The sequence below is a fragment of the Alosa alosa genome, chromosome 1, assembly GCF_017589495.1.
Source record: "Alosa alosa isolate M-15738 ecotype Scorff River chromosome 1, AALO_Geno_1.1, whole genome shotgun sequence".
Taxonomy (NCBI): domain Eukaryota; kingdom Metazoa; phylum Chordata; class Actinopteri; order Clupeiformes; family Clupeidae; genus Alosa; species Alosa alosa.
The window spans coordinates 26,654,893-26,674,173 of record NC_063189.1 but is presented as its reverse complement, the minus strand read 5'-3'; the positions used below and the strand labels follow the sequence as shown (position 1 = coordinate 26,674,173).

Sequence of the window (19,281 nt, the reverse complement as noted above, 5' to 3'; positions counted from 1 at the left end):
AGGCACAAAGTACAACACAATCTGCTCATCACCAACTATGCTGTCTCTCAGAAAGGCATTTGGGGGAACACAAATGAAACCTCTCAAGGGATGGGGGGAGTTCATAACAGCATCAGCCAAGTGGTCAAGTTCCCCCAAAAGAGCAGCCAGCCTCTACACACGGGTAGGAGCAGTGGACTATGGGATAGGACTGCTTGTGCCGCAAACCTGTTTCAGATGCAGATTGAGCTTTTTGTTTATGGCTGTGATGACAATAAAAGAGGAAACCTTAAATAGTGGCCAATCACTCTCCGCAAAAAGACTAACATAACCAAAGACATCAGCCGAAATAGAGGAGGATTATAAAATCCAGCCATTTGGAAATTATTATTTTTTGTTTTATCCATGCAATTCTGACTGGTGCCAGTAGAGGACGCCATTCACTACCTGCTGGATCAGGAGAAACTAACTGGAGCCTTGAGACTTCATTGTCTCTGAACTGTGCTTTGTTGAAAGGGAACTTCCATTAGGAGACTTGATTGCCTCCTTCCTGTATACATTTCATCAGAAAATACAGAGCTAGGACGAGCGAGACCGTGAGCCGTCAGCCATTAACCCAGTGCTGTGATCTGGTCTCTGAAACGGTGGCTTTGACCCTTAAATCCTAGCAGTAATGAAAACATATATAGTGGCACTGGACTGGAATGCCAAGGTTTTTTTTCAATGCATAGGCCTGATACACATTGCATTTGGAGTAAAATCACACTTGTTACCATGCTGTCCATGCTTGTGACAGGCCTAAGTATTCCTCCCTGAGTCTGACACTATTCTATATGAGGGGTGGCTTTATGAGGCAAATGGAGCAGTGGTCTTATGGTTTATACAAATGTGTTGTATTCTTTTCTCTTTGAAAGTCTGAAAGACATCACAAACACACACAAACAAACAAATAAATTCACACACACACACAATGGCTCCACTCATGTAAGGTAATGCAGAGGAGATACAAACTACTACTCCATGGTCCCACCACACACGTGCAGACTCTCTCTCTCTCTTTCTCACACACACACATATACACAGAAAATGTACTACAAATTTACTTTTAACAAATATTTTAACAATTAATCAGAAAAGCATTCTGTGTTGTGCAACAAATAAATCACAATCAAATCAATGTGTGTGTGTGTATATACCTGGGCTCACAAGTCAAAAACTCTAAATGAGAGAGCATGGGACGTACAGTACCAATGAGGCCAGAAGTGACCAATTCTCTCAATATGAGCTCTGAGCCCAGACCTCTCCCTCTCCCAAACACTAGGCGATGCCATACCTACAACCCTACACCAAAGACAAACCAAAGATGATGTTTCTTTTTTTGGATCAAGTCTCTCAGCTCAAATAGCAGCCATGTTCCATGAGAATTGGCTTCAGTTCAAAAAAACAAACACGCAAGCAACTCTTTAAACAGAGTCGAGTCTTCCTCAACTGTAAGGGCTGTGCTCACAGTTCGGTATGCGGGTCAGAATCTGCAACACAGAGACAGAAAGAAAGAGGAAAAGAGAGAAAGAAAGACAGAAAGAGAGAGAATGTGTGTGTGCGTATGTATGTGAGTGTGTGTGTGAGAGAGAGAGGGAGGGATAAAGGGAGCGGAAAAAAGGAAGGAAGGAGGGGAAAATATAGTTAATGATTACATCTCCATCCATTCATCTCCAACCTTCTCTAATCAGGTCTTCAAAGCAGACTCCTATCAGGCAGGCAGTGTGTGATATCTCCAGCAGGCCCACCTGTTTGTGCGCTCTGGTCGTCCTCTGTGCTACTTCCTCCACTCTCCTTATCCTTCTGGAACTTTCTGTGGAAGCGCTTCACCTCCTTGTCGTAGTCGCTCCACTCGGCCACGATGCGCACGGCCGCCTGTAGCTTGGGCTCTTTGGTCTGGGGGTTATTGCACTGGGGGTGATACAATAGATCAGACTTCAGGTCATGCTCAGTGCACTGGGGGTGATACAATAGATCAGACTTCAGGTCATGCTCAGTGGAATGTTGTTGTGCTCTAGCAGAGGGACTGCTGATTATGTGGTGCATCAGTTTGTGGTCAGGACCAATTGTTTATCCTACTTCATTTACTTTATTTTATAAATTAAATATGAATATGAAATATAAAAATGGCTAACTGATTTAATGGAGCATGCTTAACTGTTCAAATGCAAAAACCATTGCTCAAGAAAAGTTATGCAACAGCTGATGGACGTCTTTTTTAAGGAGTAAATTGCAGGTGATATGTGACTGTCTCAGTCTTTACATGGTGGTGGAGGAGAATGGTTGCCATTCCTCAAAGAGGGCTTTGCCATTAAAGGTCTGGGATCCACTGTTTTAACCAGAATGATTGTACAGGGAACAATATTACTCTTTTTTGCTTTTCTTTAAGAGAATATAATTGAACAGAAGGTAAGCGGCTGGGTGCCATCTACCCACCAGATCGATAGTCTTGGCCTTCTTCTTGGACGCGTCGTCACACCAGGTCTCGCACCACAGCCACTCCTGAGGGAGGGACTTGATGGGGACCTGATGGATCATGTTGTTGGGCAGATCCTGAGGAGAGCAGCAGAGCTTGCATCAGCACTGTGCATTTCAAATGGACACACATTCCAAAACTTTTTGTTTTGTCCATAAAAATACAAATATTTACAGCAAATGGACTATAAAATATAATGAAGACAATAAAACCGCACAGAAGCAGGCTACAACATTTTGTGACAATCTCTTAGGTAACATAACTATATGGGTAACATAACTATAAAGTATCTTACAACAATAACTATTCAACAAATGTTGACAAAGACATGGTAAATATACAATTAACTAATGTTGCCACTGTAGTCAAGAGTTCAAATGAGTTGGTAGGTGAGTGAGAAGCTGCCTCACCTGGTCCAGGTTAGAGAGACTGTTGGGATCTTGACTGAGTCCCTGGTACTGTCCCCTCAGACGGTCCCCTGCTGCAATCTTCCTGAACTTCTTTAGGTCCACCACATACAGGGCACTGTCACACACACACACGCGAGAGAGAGACAGATGAGAGCAGAATATATATGGCATAAATCAGACATACAGGCAACACTTACATACCCCTTAACTGTGCCCTCACAGTTAATTACACTGTAATAACTCATGTCACAGTGTGTATTAACTAATTATAACACAGAACTAATATTATAAGGTTACAATTAGGGACATGACCTTTGTAAGTACGGCAAGGCAAATATTCACACACTGCATTCATTTAAATTGCTTTACAAATGAGAAAACAAGGAAAATTCAACTTCAAATAACAAACATAGTTTATTTATAGTCATGAAGTGGTCATACGTTATAGACTATAAAAGTCATAAGTTAATGACTATAATGATAAATACACACTACTGTACACCATACTGTAGTGATAGTGTGTATGCAACAAAGTGTTTCAGAGATTTATGAAATCAATAGCGTCTGAACTATGAGAATTCACCAAAATATGATATTTTTTGCTCCCCATAGCAGCCCATAAAGCTTTCCTGCTGGTGAGATAAGTGAATTATATCAGGAGTGGCCATTCATCTGCGCTGGCCACCGCGGCACTCTAAATGTCAACCCAACACCCCCAATCCCAGGACGCCGCTCAAAGTCTACAGTGCTCCCCACTAGAGGAAAGCGTTTATGCCAGGTATGGTGTGTGTGTGGGTGTCAAACTCTGTGACCATGTCTGAGCCGAATTCACAGGAGATCAGCTGCCTCAGCTCCGTGGGGGTTTGTGTCTAGTTTTTGTTTGTTCAAAGAGGAGTGGTGTGCAGATGGAGAGAACTGCAAATGGAAACTTTCCTCCTTTAAATGACCAGCATTTACTCTCAAATACGAGAGGCTACTCACAAATGTGTAAAAGCTGTAGTCATCTGTGGTCTTGACTTACCATACAACATGGCTATCTGAATATCTACATTATGCTATTTTAGTGATGTTAGTGTATCAGTGTGCTTGAATGCACTTGAGAAAAGCCTTTATTTGTGTTGTATACATACACATAGCAGTGTACCTGTAGAAATGACTGTTTCTGCACCAATAATCTCCCTTACGGACATGTACAATAATGGGAAGAGGGAGTTCGAGCAACACACACACACACACACACACACACACACACACACACACACACACACACACACCTCTGTCATAAACAACAAAAATCAAGTCTAGTGACAGGAGGGGCAAAAAAACACTGGCAAAGGTCAATCAAATTTACACAGCACCCACCAAAATGCTGCCGCCTCCTCACTAATGAACACATTTAAATGTCACACACACAAAACATCAAAAACAAGACATACATATATATATATATACACACACACACACACACACACACACACACACACACTCCTTAGACTGCTCTCAGGGTTCTGATCTTTAAGCCCATTCTTGCCACCACTGCCGGCCCTTACCTGATGTGGTACTTGCGTCCGGCCAGGTGGCTGGCCCAGTAGCCAGACTTCCAGAAGCGGTAGCCGTCCATCTCCCTGCGGCTCTCGCAGAAGGGTGTGTAGCCGTACGGCGCCCCCTCCAGGTCAAAGTCACGTAGCTCCTTCAGGTCAGTGCGCACGATCTGAGGACAGATGGCGAGACAAGCGGTTATATCAGCGCTGTATGACAGAAAATCTACTGGGGCAGCCGTGGCCTACTGGTTAGCACTTCGGACCTGTAACCGGAGGGTTGCCGGTTCGAACCCTGACCAGTATGCACGGCTGAAGTGCCCTTGAGCAAGGCACCTAACCCCTCACTGCTCCCCGAGCGCCTCTGTAGCAGGCAGCTCACTGTGCCGGGATTAGTGTGTGCTTCACCTCACTGTGTGTTCACTGTGTGCTGTGTGTGTTTCACTAATTCACGGATTGGGATAAATGCAGAGACCAAATTTCCCTCACGGGATCAAAAGAGTATATATACTTGTACTACTGTATACACTTTCAGCAGGTGCAAGTCTCTAAAAACTGCTTCTGCCTCTCCCATTCCTACAATTGTTGTCTTTTTGTGTCTAATGATGATTATGATAAAAAAAAAAATCCATATATGTTCCCTAGGGGGCAGTAGTGCACTGCACCCAACTCCTTGCTCTAAGCTTTGGTGAGCTCCAGCTGCGTTTCAACATGACTAGAGCGACTCTGACCCCTGTTAGAGCAATAGTAGGTACAATACAGTCTAGCAGAGCAGCACCTGAGAGGGTAAGAACTAACAGGTAAAGATCAGGTCACTTTTGAAACCACAGATGCAGATACAGTGTTCTGATATCATCGATCACTTCCACTTGGATAAGTCGCTTCGTAGTATGGCCCTCTGGTCAACTGCCATCTCCAGCATTACTGTGTTACCTGGTGAACTAACCATCTGCAGCTTATCTGAGCGGTACCTGGTCAGCGTCCACAAAGAGGATCTTGTCCACGGCCAGGGGGAAGAGCACGTCCAGGAAGAGGATCTTGTAGCCCCAGATGATGCGCTGCTTCTCCGTCTGCTGGTGCAGCCAGCGGGGCCACTTGTACTGGATGAGCTCATACTGGAAGCCATACTCCTCTGCCATGTAAGGGATGAACTCCTGAAAAACACAGAGAGAGAGAGATGAAGAGGCAAGATCTCCAGAATGATGGACAAACAGACAGAGAGAGAGATGGAGAGTGAGAACAGCTTGGAGGGATCATTCCCTGACTTCTGAGAAAATGAATACGGAGGAGCAGACGTGACCCAGCTGTAGGAACTACTAGTTGGACATGCAATATTATTTGCAAGATGATATACCATCTTCAATCTCATAATGAACAAAATGGCAAATTTTCTGTAACACTGCACCAACACAATATAAGCTCTTTCCAGTGATTTTCATCATTAAAACCAAAATTAATAACTTTGGGGCTCTCTGGTTCCAGATGATAATGCTCAATAATATGACTGAGGAAATGAACCCCCACTATTCTCTTTCAATCTGACATGTGCAGCTGTTCACAGTGCCACCTGCAGCAGATACTTGCTTTGAATGTTGGGGACAGGTAGTTCTTCAGGAACCAGAACTTGACGGGCGTCTTTGTGTGCTTCAGCACGGAGAGCATCATGATCCTGCAAAGACAGACATACGGACAGAACAATGTCAGCTCCTGGTCATCAGACTTCAGATGGACTCCTCCCTCTCTTTATTGCCATCTCCCTGACCTTCAAGTGAAATTAATGCAATCAGCAGGAATGATGTCGGGGCTGATTGGAGGAGGCAATTCCAAAGATCACCAACCCTCCGAGAAAGAGATGGGGACTCGAAATCGAGCTCATCCTGATCCTGAAGGGAACCCTCCAGCATTAAACCAAAATGTCGGAGAATGTCACCATGTCGCTGGGGTCACGCTAAAGCTTAAGACTAACTTTCCTCTTTCCTACTCTTAAATAAAACATCAGGGACAGACTGACATTTTCACCAAAAAAAAAATCAAGGCCAATTCTCTCAATTTGTCATTGTTTCAGCTTTGGCCTGAGAATGTTAAATCAATGACTGATCTTCAGGTGCCATTTCACATTTGATCGAAATAAGACATTTTTAATGTGTATCCCAGGTGGAGGTGGTCATCCTCTGTCTCACCTGAGGAAGCGTTCGTACAGGTGCCCCGAGGCCACGGAGAAGATGTTGATGACGTCGTCCTTCTCCTGCTTGCTCTCGTCTGTCTTGCTCCCGCCCGTGAAGCCTCTGTGGACATGACACACTTGAGTTTGAAGCATGAGCGAAAAACAGAATGAGCACCTGAGAGCCTCCATTAAACCCCCCTCCACCAATATATAGAGATGCAACCGAACAGCTCGACAGACTGCAAAACAATTAGGGGGGAAAAAGTCTGCCATCAAGTGCTCAGAGATTTACAATCAGTTTGGTGATGATGTCTTGCAGTAATCTCTCACTCGTACCTTGTGAGAGATTCCCAGAATCCCGAGTCGTTCTCGTGGGCACCATCGCTCAGCAGCTCCTCGTTCATCTTCTCCGGCTTCTTCTGGACCTGCAGCACCGAAAATACGCACACCGCATTAAACAGCGCAGGGCGGCCTCAACATCCATATCCTTTATGGCGCTTCACTTCAGCAGACCATATGACATGTCAATTGGCCTGCTCCTATATAGCAGTGTAGGCAGTTATCTGTTATTTGTGTACTTGTAACAAAGTATTATGACTAGCTAGGTTGGAATGTCCAACTTGTCACTGTTCTGAAAGCAAATGTATTCCCTTTTTTGAGTAAAAACTCCAAAGTGACATGCTTTATTTCTCTCTTAACTCCCTTATACTTGTCACTTCCAGTGATGGGTGAAACTATATCCAAAAGGAATGATTTCACTACTAGAAGATACACACATTGTGCCAAGCCCAGTGGCATCATGCTGACTGATGCAGGCAACATGAGGGCCTTAGACAAACACACACTGACTCAGACAGCCTCCAAACAGAATATGAACTCTCACACACACACACACACACACACAAGTTGCCCCCATACAGAGACCACACACACACACACAGGTGGTGATTAGAGCTGACAGGCTATCCTGTGTAATAAGGGGGCTGAGGGGAGATCAGGCTGCCTCCTTTAAACTGCTGCAGCTCGTTGCTGTCTGAAGCTGCACACATAAAGAGCCTGCCTGTCTATCTGCCACCCCGTCTGTCTGCCATCTGTCTGCCTTCCTCTGAGCCTGCCTGTCTATCTGCCACCCCGTCTGTCTGCCATCTGTCTGCCTTCCTCTGAGCCTGCCTGTCTATCTGTCTGTCTGCCTGCCTTCCTCTGAGCCTGCCTGTCTATCTGCCACCCCGTCTGTCTGCCATCTGTCTGCCTTCCTCTGAGCCTGTCTTTCTATCTGTCTGCCTTATTCCGTCTTCCTCCATTAGTTTGTTAACTTCCTTCTTCCCTGCACGTCTTCAAACCTGTCTGTATATCTAGACATCTCCTTGTCTATCTACCGAAAAGTCTGTCTGTCTGTGTCTCTCTCTGGCTATCTGTCTTCCTGCCAAGGCCACCCCAATGCCAGGCGGAGTGATTCACGCACAACAGCACATAATGGACCATGAATGAAGCGGATTTGTTCTCACTAACAAATGAGAGTGAAATAAAAATCACAGTTCTGTTTCAGTGGTCAGTTAAAAAAAAAAGGTGTAGTTGAATATAAAGGCGTAAAAAGCCCATAGGCCACCTCTGTCCTCCTGGCAGCGGCAGCAGAGGCGGTGCCTTTGAGAGGCTCCTGCTCACCTTCACTTTGATGATCTTGCTCTTGAAGTTGTTGAGGACCACAATGAGATCATCAGCGTCGGCAGGGGAGTCGGTGCCATCGTGGCTGACAAGGACAGTAAATTATTTAGATATCTCTATGACCTCCACACACACACACAACACACACAAAAAAGAGGACACACATACACACACAAACAGAAAAGCAAAAGTAGCAAACTCTCACACGTACGTACAGTATCCACACATACACACATAATTGTACCTGTAGATTTTGTAGATGTCTTCAGATCTGCCCTTGCGGAGTTTGAGGACCCAGGCTCCTGGGTTAGCCTTGAGCTGGAAGTAGCCCTGTGAAGGAGAGAGATACAGAACATCACCACTACACAGGCACACATACAGTAAACAAACATGTGCACGCACAAAGCTGCAACACTAAAGAGAACTCTCACAGGCCTGATAAGAACATCTTCAGGACAGTCTGTGGTGCCTGCCGGTATTTTGAGGCCAATAGCAATCCCCAATTTCTTCCATGATCCTGCTGTTCCAACCACCAGTGTGTGTGTGTGTCTGTGTGAGTGTGAGTGTGTGTGTGTGCGTGCGTGCGTGCGTGCGTGGGCGAGTTTTAAGAGGACCCATGTGTGAGTCTTTGAAAGAGCAACACTGAACATGAGCACCCAGAGAATGCCCACCTGGCTAGCATCTACCCCCAGACTACAGGTTATAAAATATAAACAAGGCAAATAATCCTCACTAGTCAACAAGTATAACTGTGTGTAAACTCTTATTTCTGAGGTCCAGCAAGTTTTGCTGAGTTTTAAACTACAAAAATAAATAAATAAATAAATAAAAAAAAAAACACTCAGATGAGTGATATTCATCTTTAGACTACTGAGGCCCAGGCTACATTTCTTTGCTGAATGTGTCTGGTGACCATGTAGCAGACCAAGGTAGCAGACCTGGCAACCCTGGTGTTTAGAGCCAGCTGTTATACGGTCTCTCTCTCTCCCCCTTACCAGGTTGGCCATGACGATGGTGTCCACGATGACGGGGTCAGTGGCCGTGCCCAGGGTGAACTGCAGGCCACGGGGTGGCTGCCCTGTGCTCACGTCAAAACAGTGGCCTTCCAGGAGCAGATACTCTAGCTCATACTCCGCAGGGACAACACTGTCCACCTGACACACACACACACACACACACACACACACACACACACACACACAGATAAGATTGTTATTCAAATCACTACCAGTATGCATTTACATTTCTAGGTTCTAAAACACAGTTGGTAGACTATGCTGTTTTGGGTGCATATGTAGCAAAATATTGCCATGAGCAATACTGTGTACATTTATGATGACTTCCACACAACACACTAAAGAAAGTGTTCCCCTAAGCACAGAAGCATGCTCACCTCCTCCAGGTAGATGTTGTCCAGGTCGTAGCGTGTGTGGACCGACTCCACCATCCAGCTGTCGGGGGTGTTGATGTTCAGGGTGAATAGGGGCGACTGGGGCATGTCCAGGAACTTGGCCATGGGTCCCAGCGATAGGCTGTTATCAGCCTGGAAGCTCAACTCCGGCTCCAGCACGTAGCGGTAAAAGCTAAGATCAGAGGGGAGAGGCCATAGAGAAATAGCTCCGCTTGAACAACATGGCCGCCAGCAGCCCGCTAGAGGGTACAGTTTGATAGTGCACAGATAATAACTTGTATGTGTCTTTACATTGTGCATAGGTATCACTTAAAATTAATTTACATTATATTTATTATTTATCTAACCCTCCTCAACCTATGATTATGCTGCCAACATTGGCACCATATAATCTGTTCTGCAGTCTAACTCAAGCATAAATAGAAACATAACACTTGCACCAGCCAGCAGAGTCTCACCTCTTCAGCGGCATGTCCGAGAGTCGGGACTGGCAGTTCATGAAGATGCGCAGGTGGACATTGACCAGTTGCTTTAGCACCTGAGGAGAGAAAAATGGCACAGGCTCAGATAGCGCCCCTCACAGGAGGACGTTGGTATCACAGGAGCGGAGGGCCAGTTTCTGACTGCAGGAAATGATGTGTGAGTTTTAAAGGGATGCTCTTAATCTTACCAGGAGCAGAGGCGCCAACTTCTGTGCATCTCTGGTCACGGGGTCGACCACGGCAACCACGTCAAAGTACACTTCCTCCTCTTTCGGCCTAATCTTCACAGCACTACAGGGGACGGAGGGACAAAACTTAGAGCCGAGGATACTAATACTCTTTCTCTCTAGCTATCAGAGGTGAGCAAACAAAGGTCATACAACCTACTAAAACAGCTAATTCAGTACAAGGAAACAACAGAAATGACACAAACAAGCAAGACAAAAAAGAAACAAACTAAAAAAGAGAGAGACAAAAAATCCAGACATTGAGTTATTTGGAGATGGTCTGAGGAGTCAGACTGGGGGGAGGTGAGTGCGGGCCGTGTGATTAAGCGCGCCCGGCCTCCGGCAGGACTCTACCTGTATCGGTCATCGGCAAAGCCATACTCCATCCTGGCCTCGCCTTTGGGCTGTGATGACAGCAAAGAGTCCACTTTCATCACCAAATCACTGGCCCTGAGAGAGAGAAAGAAAGAAAGAAAGAAAGAAAGAAAGAAAGAAAGAAAGAAAGAAAGAGAGAGAGAGGGAGGGAGAAAGGTAGATGAAGTTGGAGGTAGAGTGGAGAATAAGCGGGGGCAAACGGAAGGGGACAGTACAGTACGCAGTAGTTTTAGTTTGAGCAAAACATACCTGCCGAGGAACTCAAAAATAAAAGTGTGAGTGTGTGAACAGGTACACCCTCTGTCTATCACACTCGTCATTGAGACAGATGCCAGAGAAGATAGAGACACCTGATACCACTTCAAGTGCCACCCTGCTAATTGGCAGACAGGCAGAACTTTGCCGAGGCCATAATTAACATCTCGTCACTCGAGCACACTTTTCTTTGTCGTCTCTTCCAGAAAACACTCTAAAAGTGCCGCATCTATAATGGATTCTTTTTTTACCCCCGACTGACACACTTCATTAAGACATAGTAATTACCGCCGAGATTACACTTTTAGAAAGTGTGACATTCTAATCGCATTGCTCCAGGAAGAGAGACGAGAAGTTGAGCCGCACATCAAAAAGCACTTCTAAGAAGTTTGAGGAGCTGACCCAGAAAGGGACTGTCAACTTCTCCAAATGTTTATGCACACTAGTAAAACTTCCACATAAAACTTACAGGTACAAATGTAAGACTAGAATTAAAAATGAAATGAAAAATTTGGCTTCATTAAAAAAATGATGAAAAGCTGACTGGTTGTCATACCTGTCCTCTTCCACGCCTAGTCTCTGGACAATGGTCTTGATTCGCTCTCCAGACGTCTTCAAAATTATGCTCTCTAGAAGCAGGAAGTCATCTTGATTAAAGACCTCCCCTTCCTCCAGAGGACCAATAATCTGCAAGAAATATCATAAATTATTATTATTGATATAGTACCCAGTACTGATAATGATGACAATAAATGTAGGGAAAAGTATAACATTTCTATCCGTGTTCCCACAGTTTGACATAATGGACAAAATTAAAGCTTTTGTAAAAATGGTAACTTTAGCAATGCATTGGCTCATTATGGTGCGTCACCACTAATCACTCACTCGGCCATTGCTGATGACGGCCCTCTGACCCTTCTGTAGCTTGAGGACATCCCGACAGTAGGCAGCGTGAGACAGCAGGAAGTCCACCTTGGGGCCGCTGTACGCGCTCTTAAACAGAGACACATCCATGCCCTGCACCACAGACACAAGCACCAGTGCACATATTACACAAGAGACCAACTGGAACTTTGATTATATTAATATGATTACTCATATTGGCTTACTCAGCAGTTGAAGTTGCACATTTCAGTGACATGATCTTTAGCTCACTGTTTAGAAGTAGACACCTATACTTGAGTTTGTGGCGGGGGCTTTCATAGGACAGTAGACATTCACAGGCTATGAGTGGGATAAAGATATGGGAGTGATGGTGGAAAATGGTCAATGGGTCAGGACCGAACCTGTGTCCCTGTGGGCATTTGGACCCGTATTGGAACCCTATGTGCGCTGTTGTCTTTGAACAGCCTGCTCTAGCCACTGAGCTACAGACACAACATTGGCATCTGAAACTAGGATAACCTGCTACTAAAACTACTCAATAGAAGCAGGGAAATTCAACAACTGCAGCAGAAAGGGTTGAAGTGGAGCAGTTGGCAATCAGTGATCTTTGACTGTGGTTCAGTGTTCAGGAGTAGACAACACTAGAGAGGAAGGGAGGCTGAGTAAGGTTTTCGTACCCCAACTGCGAAGTCGCTGATGTCTGCCCCAGCGTATATGGCTTTAGCGGTCTCCTCCTTGGCCATCTTAGTGATAAAGTTCTTGGCGTTGTTGGCGGTCTGGGTCTGCATGGCTGCCCAGATGGCGCGAGCAATCAGGCTGCTCTCGTTGGTGGGGTTCTCGCTGGGGTTGTTGATCATGCCCAGCCGGACGTTGTTACTTGATTTCTGCCCAGAGCAAAGCAGAGTGGCATATAAACTCAGGGACTCCACTCCATTACATATGCCATGGATCATCTTCCTGTACATCTACTCTTAGACATGAGGCAAAAGTCTGGCAAGTTTCAGTGAAGAGCACACATTATGCAGTAACACAATTTTACTTCAAACATGCAAACAGGGCATAAAAGGTGTTATGGGAGACAGTCACGTAAGTCATAGAAAAGAAAACACGATCAGCACAGAAACAAAGTTAATCAAATACTGTAGATGGATGAATAGCTACATGACAATGGATGAACGTCAACTCCATCAGGGAACTGAAATAAGGGGAAATACCAGAATGGCATCAGCTGGTCCTTCCTGCCATATGGGCGTCTTACCATGTGCCTGATGGCGTCGTACAGCATCTGTCTGCCTGAAGGCTGATCAAAGTCGCCCACCACCCAGAACGTCACTGGCCGGATGATGCCATCATCTGCAAATACACAATAACACAAGGTAGTGGAAGGTGGAATTGGAAAATGGGATATTTGTATTAGTGGTGCAACCTCCAGGTTAACAGAGCTTTTTTTAATGGCCCCATTAACAGTAATACAAAGAACACAGTATCTCATCAAGTATATAATAAAAAAATAAGTAACCATATGAATTAGGTGATTAGCCCAATCCAGGTGGGAGATGGATGGAGAAACTGCTAGATTTGGAGGTTAATAGGTCAGGTAAAACATGGCAGGACTTTCCCTGTCCGAGTCTGGAAGTTTTCACCTCTAATAAGGAGTGCATTATGATGTCCCAGGTTAAGGAGTGTATTATAAAAGTCACTGACTGTAAGAGACAGGTCAGTCATCACAAATCTATTTGGACAAAAAGCTGTCACAGAGTATCAGTAGACAGGCATATCAGGTAGGGCTGCACGATATTAGAAAAACATGCGATAACATCATTGAGTACTGCGATAACGATATAACTTGCGATATTTAAATATACTGCTCAAAAAAATTAAGGGAACACAGGTTTTCCACAATTGTTAAAACACATTCTTTGAAACCTTCCACCCTTTTCTCCATTCTCAAACTACATTCACAGAATGTCTGACAGTTCTTGCAAAATAAAACACTCGCCTCAAAAGTTTTACTTGTGCTCAGAACTAAACAGTGTCAGGGTACCGATCCAGTGTATGATTGAAGTGTTCCCTTAATTTTTTTGAGCAGTATATTTAATGTTTTTCTCCATTCTACTTGCTGCTAGCATAGACTGTAGGGTTGGGGATAAATCTATAATTACAGAAATGTATAATTTTCTACATAAACAATATAAAATATTATGTAGCCTAGGCTATATATGGCCTGATGAAAGTGGACAGCTAAGAGGCCTACTGGCTATCGAAGTTGTGTGGAAGATCTGCTCCAAGAAAATCCTCGTAAAAGACGGATAGACAGCCAAACACTTGTGCACCAACCAGTGGAATATTCCACATTGCCAGCCTTTGATGGGCCTAGCAAAAAAGCTACTTAAGCTATATCGCGGCGGTCATCTCAGTCTGTAACCTCATTCGCTGCACATCCCACGTTATTAGGCTACCGGCATGCCGACGAGGGCAGCGGAAAGTAAAAGTAATTGGGCTGCAATCGCACAGTCCAGGCTAAGAAGTAGGCTAAACAACTTTTACAAATAACAAATCCTGATTACCTCTCTGCTGCTGTCTGGGGCTTTTGCTAAATGCAAATCATGAAATACAAACTTTACAGTGAAAGACAGATATCTTCTGATAAAACGATAACGAAAGAAATTGTTTATTTTAACACGGTGGAGAAGGACGCATTTGGCGCTGTGTTTGTAACACGTCATCCTTCATAAAACCAAAATATTTCCATATAACAGACATGCTTTTCCTTTTAATCACCAATTCCTCTTCACCCAAGTGTAGCCTACCTCGCTCGACTCACTATCTTCAGCAATCACGACTTAGCTCCCGCCTCAACACCTAAAACAATACACACCTAAACTGGTAGGGACGGGCTTCTAGGGCAGCATGACCGCATCGGCTTGGTAAAATATGTTGACATTCAGAATGTGAATACACCATAGACTGTATGGAATGCGCACGGCACAGAAAATGTATCGAAATTTATCGAACATTAAGTAATCTTTGCGGTATGTCCATCGCAAGCGTTGATGTCGATATAGATTTTTTATATATATCGTGCAGCCCTAATATCAGGCATGACATTCCAGGACAGGCAAACGCTAAGATAACAGCCATGAAAGACAGGGGACTCAGATGTCAAACAAAGAAAAACAGAAAATAAGAACTATAAGATCTATAAACAACTATGCGTGTAATGATTCTGATTTTAGTCTGTTGCAACATGCCTTTTCGTCTATAACAAATACAGGGAAAGAAATGGCTAAGGGATTACAGTCGAGATCCCTTTCTCTCACACACACACACACACACACACACACACACACATACATAGGGGTGGTAGTGTGTATGGGCATGGTTCATTAACATCCACATAAGCGCAGCAGGAACGTAATGAATCCATTGGTCGCGGACGGTGCAGGCTTCACTTATTAGTCACGTTAAACACACGAGACTAGATGAGTCAAGCGCTTTTAAAGGGCTCAGGCAAGAGGAGGCAATTACCAAAAGATTCCCTGGAGGACATGCCTTAAATAGCACCACAAAGAGAAAGAGAGAGAAAGAGAAACAAGAGAAAATGAAAGATAAAAGGCCTCATTTAGGGGGTGCACTGCAGAGAAAGTGCTGTTTAAAAATAAGGTCTGACAAATCTCAATGCAACAGTACAGGGCCCTTCACATTCTACATGTCTCTGTGTATAAGAGTGTGTGTGTGTGTGTGTGTGAGAGAGAGAGGGCCAATGGACTGAGCATAGTGACTGTGTGTGTATGTGTTGAGGGACCAGGTGATAGAGGATAATACATCTATCATCAAACTCTCATTGCGTCCCAGAGTTGGCGATTTCACATGGGTATCGGTGTCGGCTCTAGCCTTACCTTTCTTTGTCATGTAGTTCATGCTGTTGGCCACCGCCGTGTTCTTCTCTCTCGTGTCCAGGAAGAGGAAGCGGGCGTAGTCATCGATGAAATGGTTGTCTGGGGTCAGAAAAGTGAGAGGGGAAAAAAACACAAAACTGTTGGAAGTAGATTTACATTTGGGGAATACATTTTTGGTTTGTTTTTTGACCTGTCCTCTCTGATTCATGGTATTAGTTACTGTGAGAAATAAATGGTTATGAATGAAAGTTTCATTCATAATTCAAATTCATGCTTTTGGATCCTGATTTGTATTCATGGCTGGAACAAATAGGCAATGTAAATTCTTCACTTCTGTCTCCCTCTCAACAAAGAGATTTGTACCCCACACTACCAACAACACATTTCGCTCTGAATTCCAATGCCAGGGATGGTCCCCAGTGGCCTTCCAGCGGTACAGCTCTTTCAAAAACACAATCCAATCTTCCCAGGGCAGCCCAGTGTAAATCATGTGCATTTTATGAATGAGGTGACAAAGGAACAAAATCAGCCCTGTGTGATAATGGGGACCCGAGCAGTGCTGAAAAGAAACAATTCCAAACGTCTGCAACTCTGCATGCTCCTTTGATTTTGGCCACAGACTATCAGTGCTCTTCAAACCCCAACTTACTGAGGGATTTGGAGTAGTTTACACATTTCACTCAGCCTTAATGCTTTAATTTACTCACATTTTACCTACAGTACTAGTCACTTACTGGTACTTCATTTAAACAATACACAAAGTCACTCAGTGAACAAAGTGTCTGGGGTGTGAACTAAAGCGACATGTGGGAGCATTGAGCTGATGCACTGATGTCTGAGCTTAGGGTCTTGCTCATTGTATTCAATTAGCAATACAATCCTCATTACTAAAATGATGGCAGGGTGGTATAATGGCAGGGTGGTAGGGTGGGATGAGGTGGACACTCACTGGTGTGGGAGAGGTCCAGGTGGTGCCTGCTGGTGGACAGGATCCTGGAGTTGATGCGCGGGACCACATTAGGCTGGTTCATGATGAAGTCCACCACATCGTGGTCACTGGCCAGCTCTCCCTAAGAAAAGAGAGAGAGGGAGAGAGAGAGAGATTGAGAGATCACATTTACACTTTTTACACATAGCAGAGCCTTTGCCGTAGCCTCCAAACACCTGCCAATGATATTTAGTCACATTTTGGCATGGCTAGTGATAGAGGACCGCTTTATACACATACTTGGAAATTCTATCTACTAGGTCTTTGACAACATGAAATGAACCATCCCAACATAACTTTATTTGTTTATCATAGGATATGACTCAGACTAAACCCTACAGACTATCATCTCCCATCATCCCCCAGACCATAATTTTCTGCCTGCCGTCCCCAGAACAGGTTCATGCATATTGTTCATGCATTGGCCGTCCTGCCTGTGTCTGGGTGGGACTCACCAGGTAGACGGCCCTCTGGAAGAAGGTGGTGGTCTCCAGGATCTTCTGCATGGTGACCGTCTCCATCTCGTCTGGGTCTAGCTGCTCTCTCTGGTAGGGCATGCCGTTGTACAGCACCACCGGCAGAGGTCCCACACCAGTCTGCTGAAAGTAGGCCTTACCCTCCTGAAGGAGGGCACATGGGCATTATACCAGACCAAAGGAACCCTACAAACAACAGCTCTGGCTTAAAGACCACAGTCTCTCAAAGCAATCAATAAACACACAACTGGTTGTGGTTTAAAAAAAAGACACCGCATTAATGCACAAAAAATTAAATATAGAAACGACTGATGACTCTGCAGAGGAGTTCTGAGAAATCTCTGCTTTAGAACTCAATCACGGGTCAACAAAAACATAATTAAAGATGCGGTTGATTCAGCTATTGACCATATTTCATTGAAGCAGTAAAAGCATATTTACAGATCCACTGATTTGACCAGAAAACAGTGGCGCCGCGTTTCTAAGTTGCGTTCTCTTAGCTGCTACATGAAATAAGTTGATTGATATTTTTACTCCTCTCAATATGTAGTTGTAGAAAACAAGATGTGAAATCACGGATTCTGTCAGAAATGTAGTACTAATTAACTTATTGCCTCTCCTCAGGTTATTACCTCGCTAGGCAGTTTGTAGTGAACTGTTTTACCTTGCTACATCAGACGTGCTTGTCTCAACATTTTCTAAGATGGCATGACTTGATATTCTACTCTTCTCAATATGTAGTTATAGAAAACATGATGTGAAATCACATATTATGTCAGAAATGTCATTATTGCATTTCAGCAGTTAGTTACTAGGTGAAATGTAATCTGTCTTTATCTTGATGCCAGCCAGGCAATCAGATTTAGGGTAGCTAAACCCATGTGTAATAAAATGACTTTTCATACTTAATATTTTTGAGTTACTCAGAATGCTTCAATAGTTTAGGCTACCTCTTCTTGTGTATGTATGTGCACACACGCACGCATCTGTAGTTTTGTGATTTTATTTTTTCAATTAATAAAGGTATTACATTTGTATGATTTTACTGTTGTTTCAGATGGAGGATGACAAGACCTACACAGACCTCCTTGCAGGCCTGAAGAGGTAGCTGACTGCTGATGAGCTTGCGCTCACAATGTTGAAGACCATGTGAGGATGGAGGAAGAAGGTATAGATTTAGGTGGCGTGCGTAGGGTGGTGTAGACTGCCACTAAAACACTGAAATAGACTTGTTATGTTGTTTTTTATATGTTGTTGTCCCAGGCATATGTGGCTTTTACCAACCGGAACGGGTGGGAGGTTGTGCTTAGTAGGCCGTCGTATGCAAACACACAGTGCAGGGGCATGGGACGAAGAGACCCCAGAACAGTTTCACAGTTTTCTGGGATTGATCATTGACATATCCCTTCCCATATCCTTCCCTCCCTAATATCCATGCTACTGGGGAACCAAGTCTCTGAAGGGATCAGGGAGCGTTGACCAAATGAGAAATACGTATTGTGTACACTTTTTCTCCATTGACATTGCCGTTGTCAGTAGTTTCTTATTATTTCAAGTAGGGCTGCATGATATATGTAAAATCTATCGTTATCGCGATATCAACATTTGCGATGGACATACCGCAAAGATTACTTAATTTTCGATAAATTTCGATAAATTTTCTGTGTACATTTTCTTTCGTTATCGTTATAGGATCAGAAGGTATCTGTCTTTCACTGTAAGGCTTGTATTTCATGATTTGCATTTAGCAAAAGCCCCAGACAGCAGCAGAGAGGTAATCAGGATTCAAGTATTTGTAAAAGTTGTTTAGCCTACTTCGCTGGACTGTGCGACGCAACACCTTTACTTTCACTTTCCCTCTGCACCGCATGCCGGTAGCCTAATAACGTGGGATGCGCAGCGTATGAGGTTGGAGAAAAACATATTTAAATATCGCAAGTTATATCACAGTACTCAATAATGTTATCGCATATCGCATGTTTTCCTAATATCGTGCAGCCCTAATTTCAAGTTTG

The 19,281-nt window shown here is 44.2% G+C and overlaps 1 protein-coding gene across 1 annotated transcript in view; it reads right to left on the bottom strand.

The window, feature by feature from the left end:
• Window positions 1–1,337: 1,337 nt before the first annotated feature.
• uggt1 (UDP-glucose glycoprotein glucosyltransferase 1) overlaps window positions 1,338–19,281 on the bottom strand; it is a 32,946-nt gene continuing 15,002 nt past the window's right edge. Inside the window, 23 exon segments of the mRNA XM_048237947.1 lie at window positions 1,338–1,508; window positions 1,767–1,929; window positions 2,455–2,571; window positions 2,905–3,019; window positions 4,455–4,615; window positions 5,414–5,596; window positions 6,027–6,111; window positions 6,623–6,727; window positions 6,943–7,031; window positions 8,269–8,353; window positions 8,513–8,598; window positions 9,264–9,422; window positions 9,662–9,851; window positions 10,138–10,217; window positions 10,350–10,452; window positions 10,743–10,838; window positions 11,575–11,705; window positions 11,904–12,035; window positions 12,581–12,787; window positions 13,162–13,256; window positions 15,803–15,901; window positions 16,752–16,872; window positions 17,246–17,410. Of these exon segments, the coding sequence (XP_048093904.1) occupies window positions 1,483–1,508; window positions 1,767–1,929; window positions 2,455–2,571; window positions 2,905–3,019; window positions 4,455–4,615; window positions 5,414–5,596; window positions 6,027–6,111; window positions 6,623–6,727; window positions 6,943–7,031; window positions 8,269–8,353; window positions 8,513–8,598; window positions 9,264–9,422; window positions 9,662–9,851; window positions 10,138–10,217; window positions 10,350–10,452; window positions 10,743–10,838; window positions 11,575–11,705; window positions 11,904–12,035; window positions 12,581–12,787; window positions 13,162–13,256; window positions 15,803–15,901; window positions 16,752–16,872; window positions 17,246–17,410 (2,793 nt within the window). The 3' untranslated portion in view covers window positions 1,338–1,482.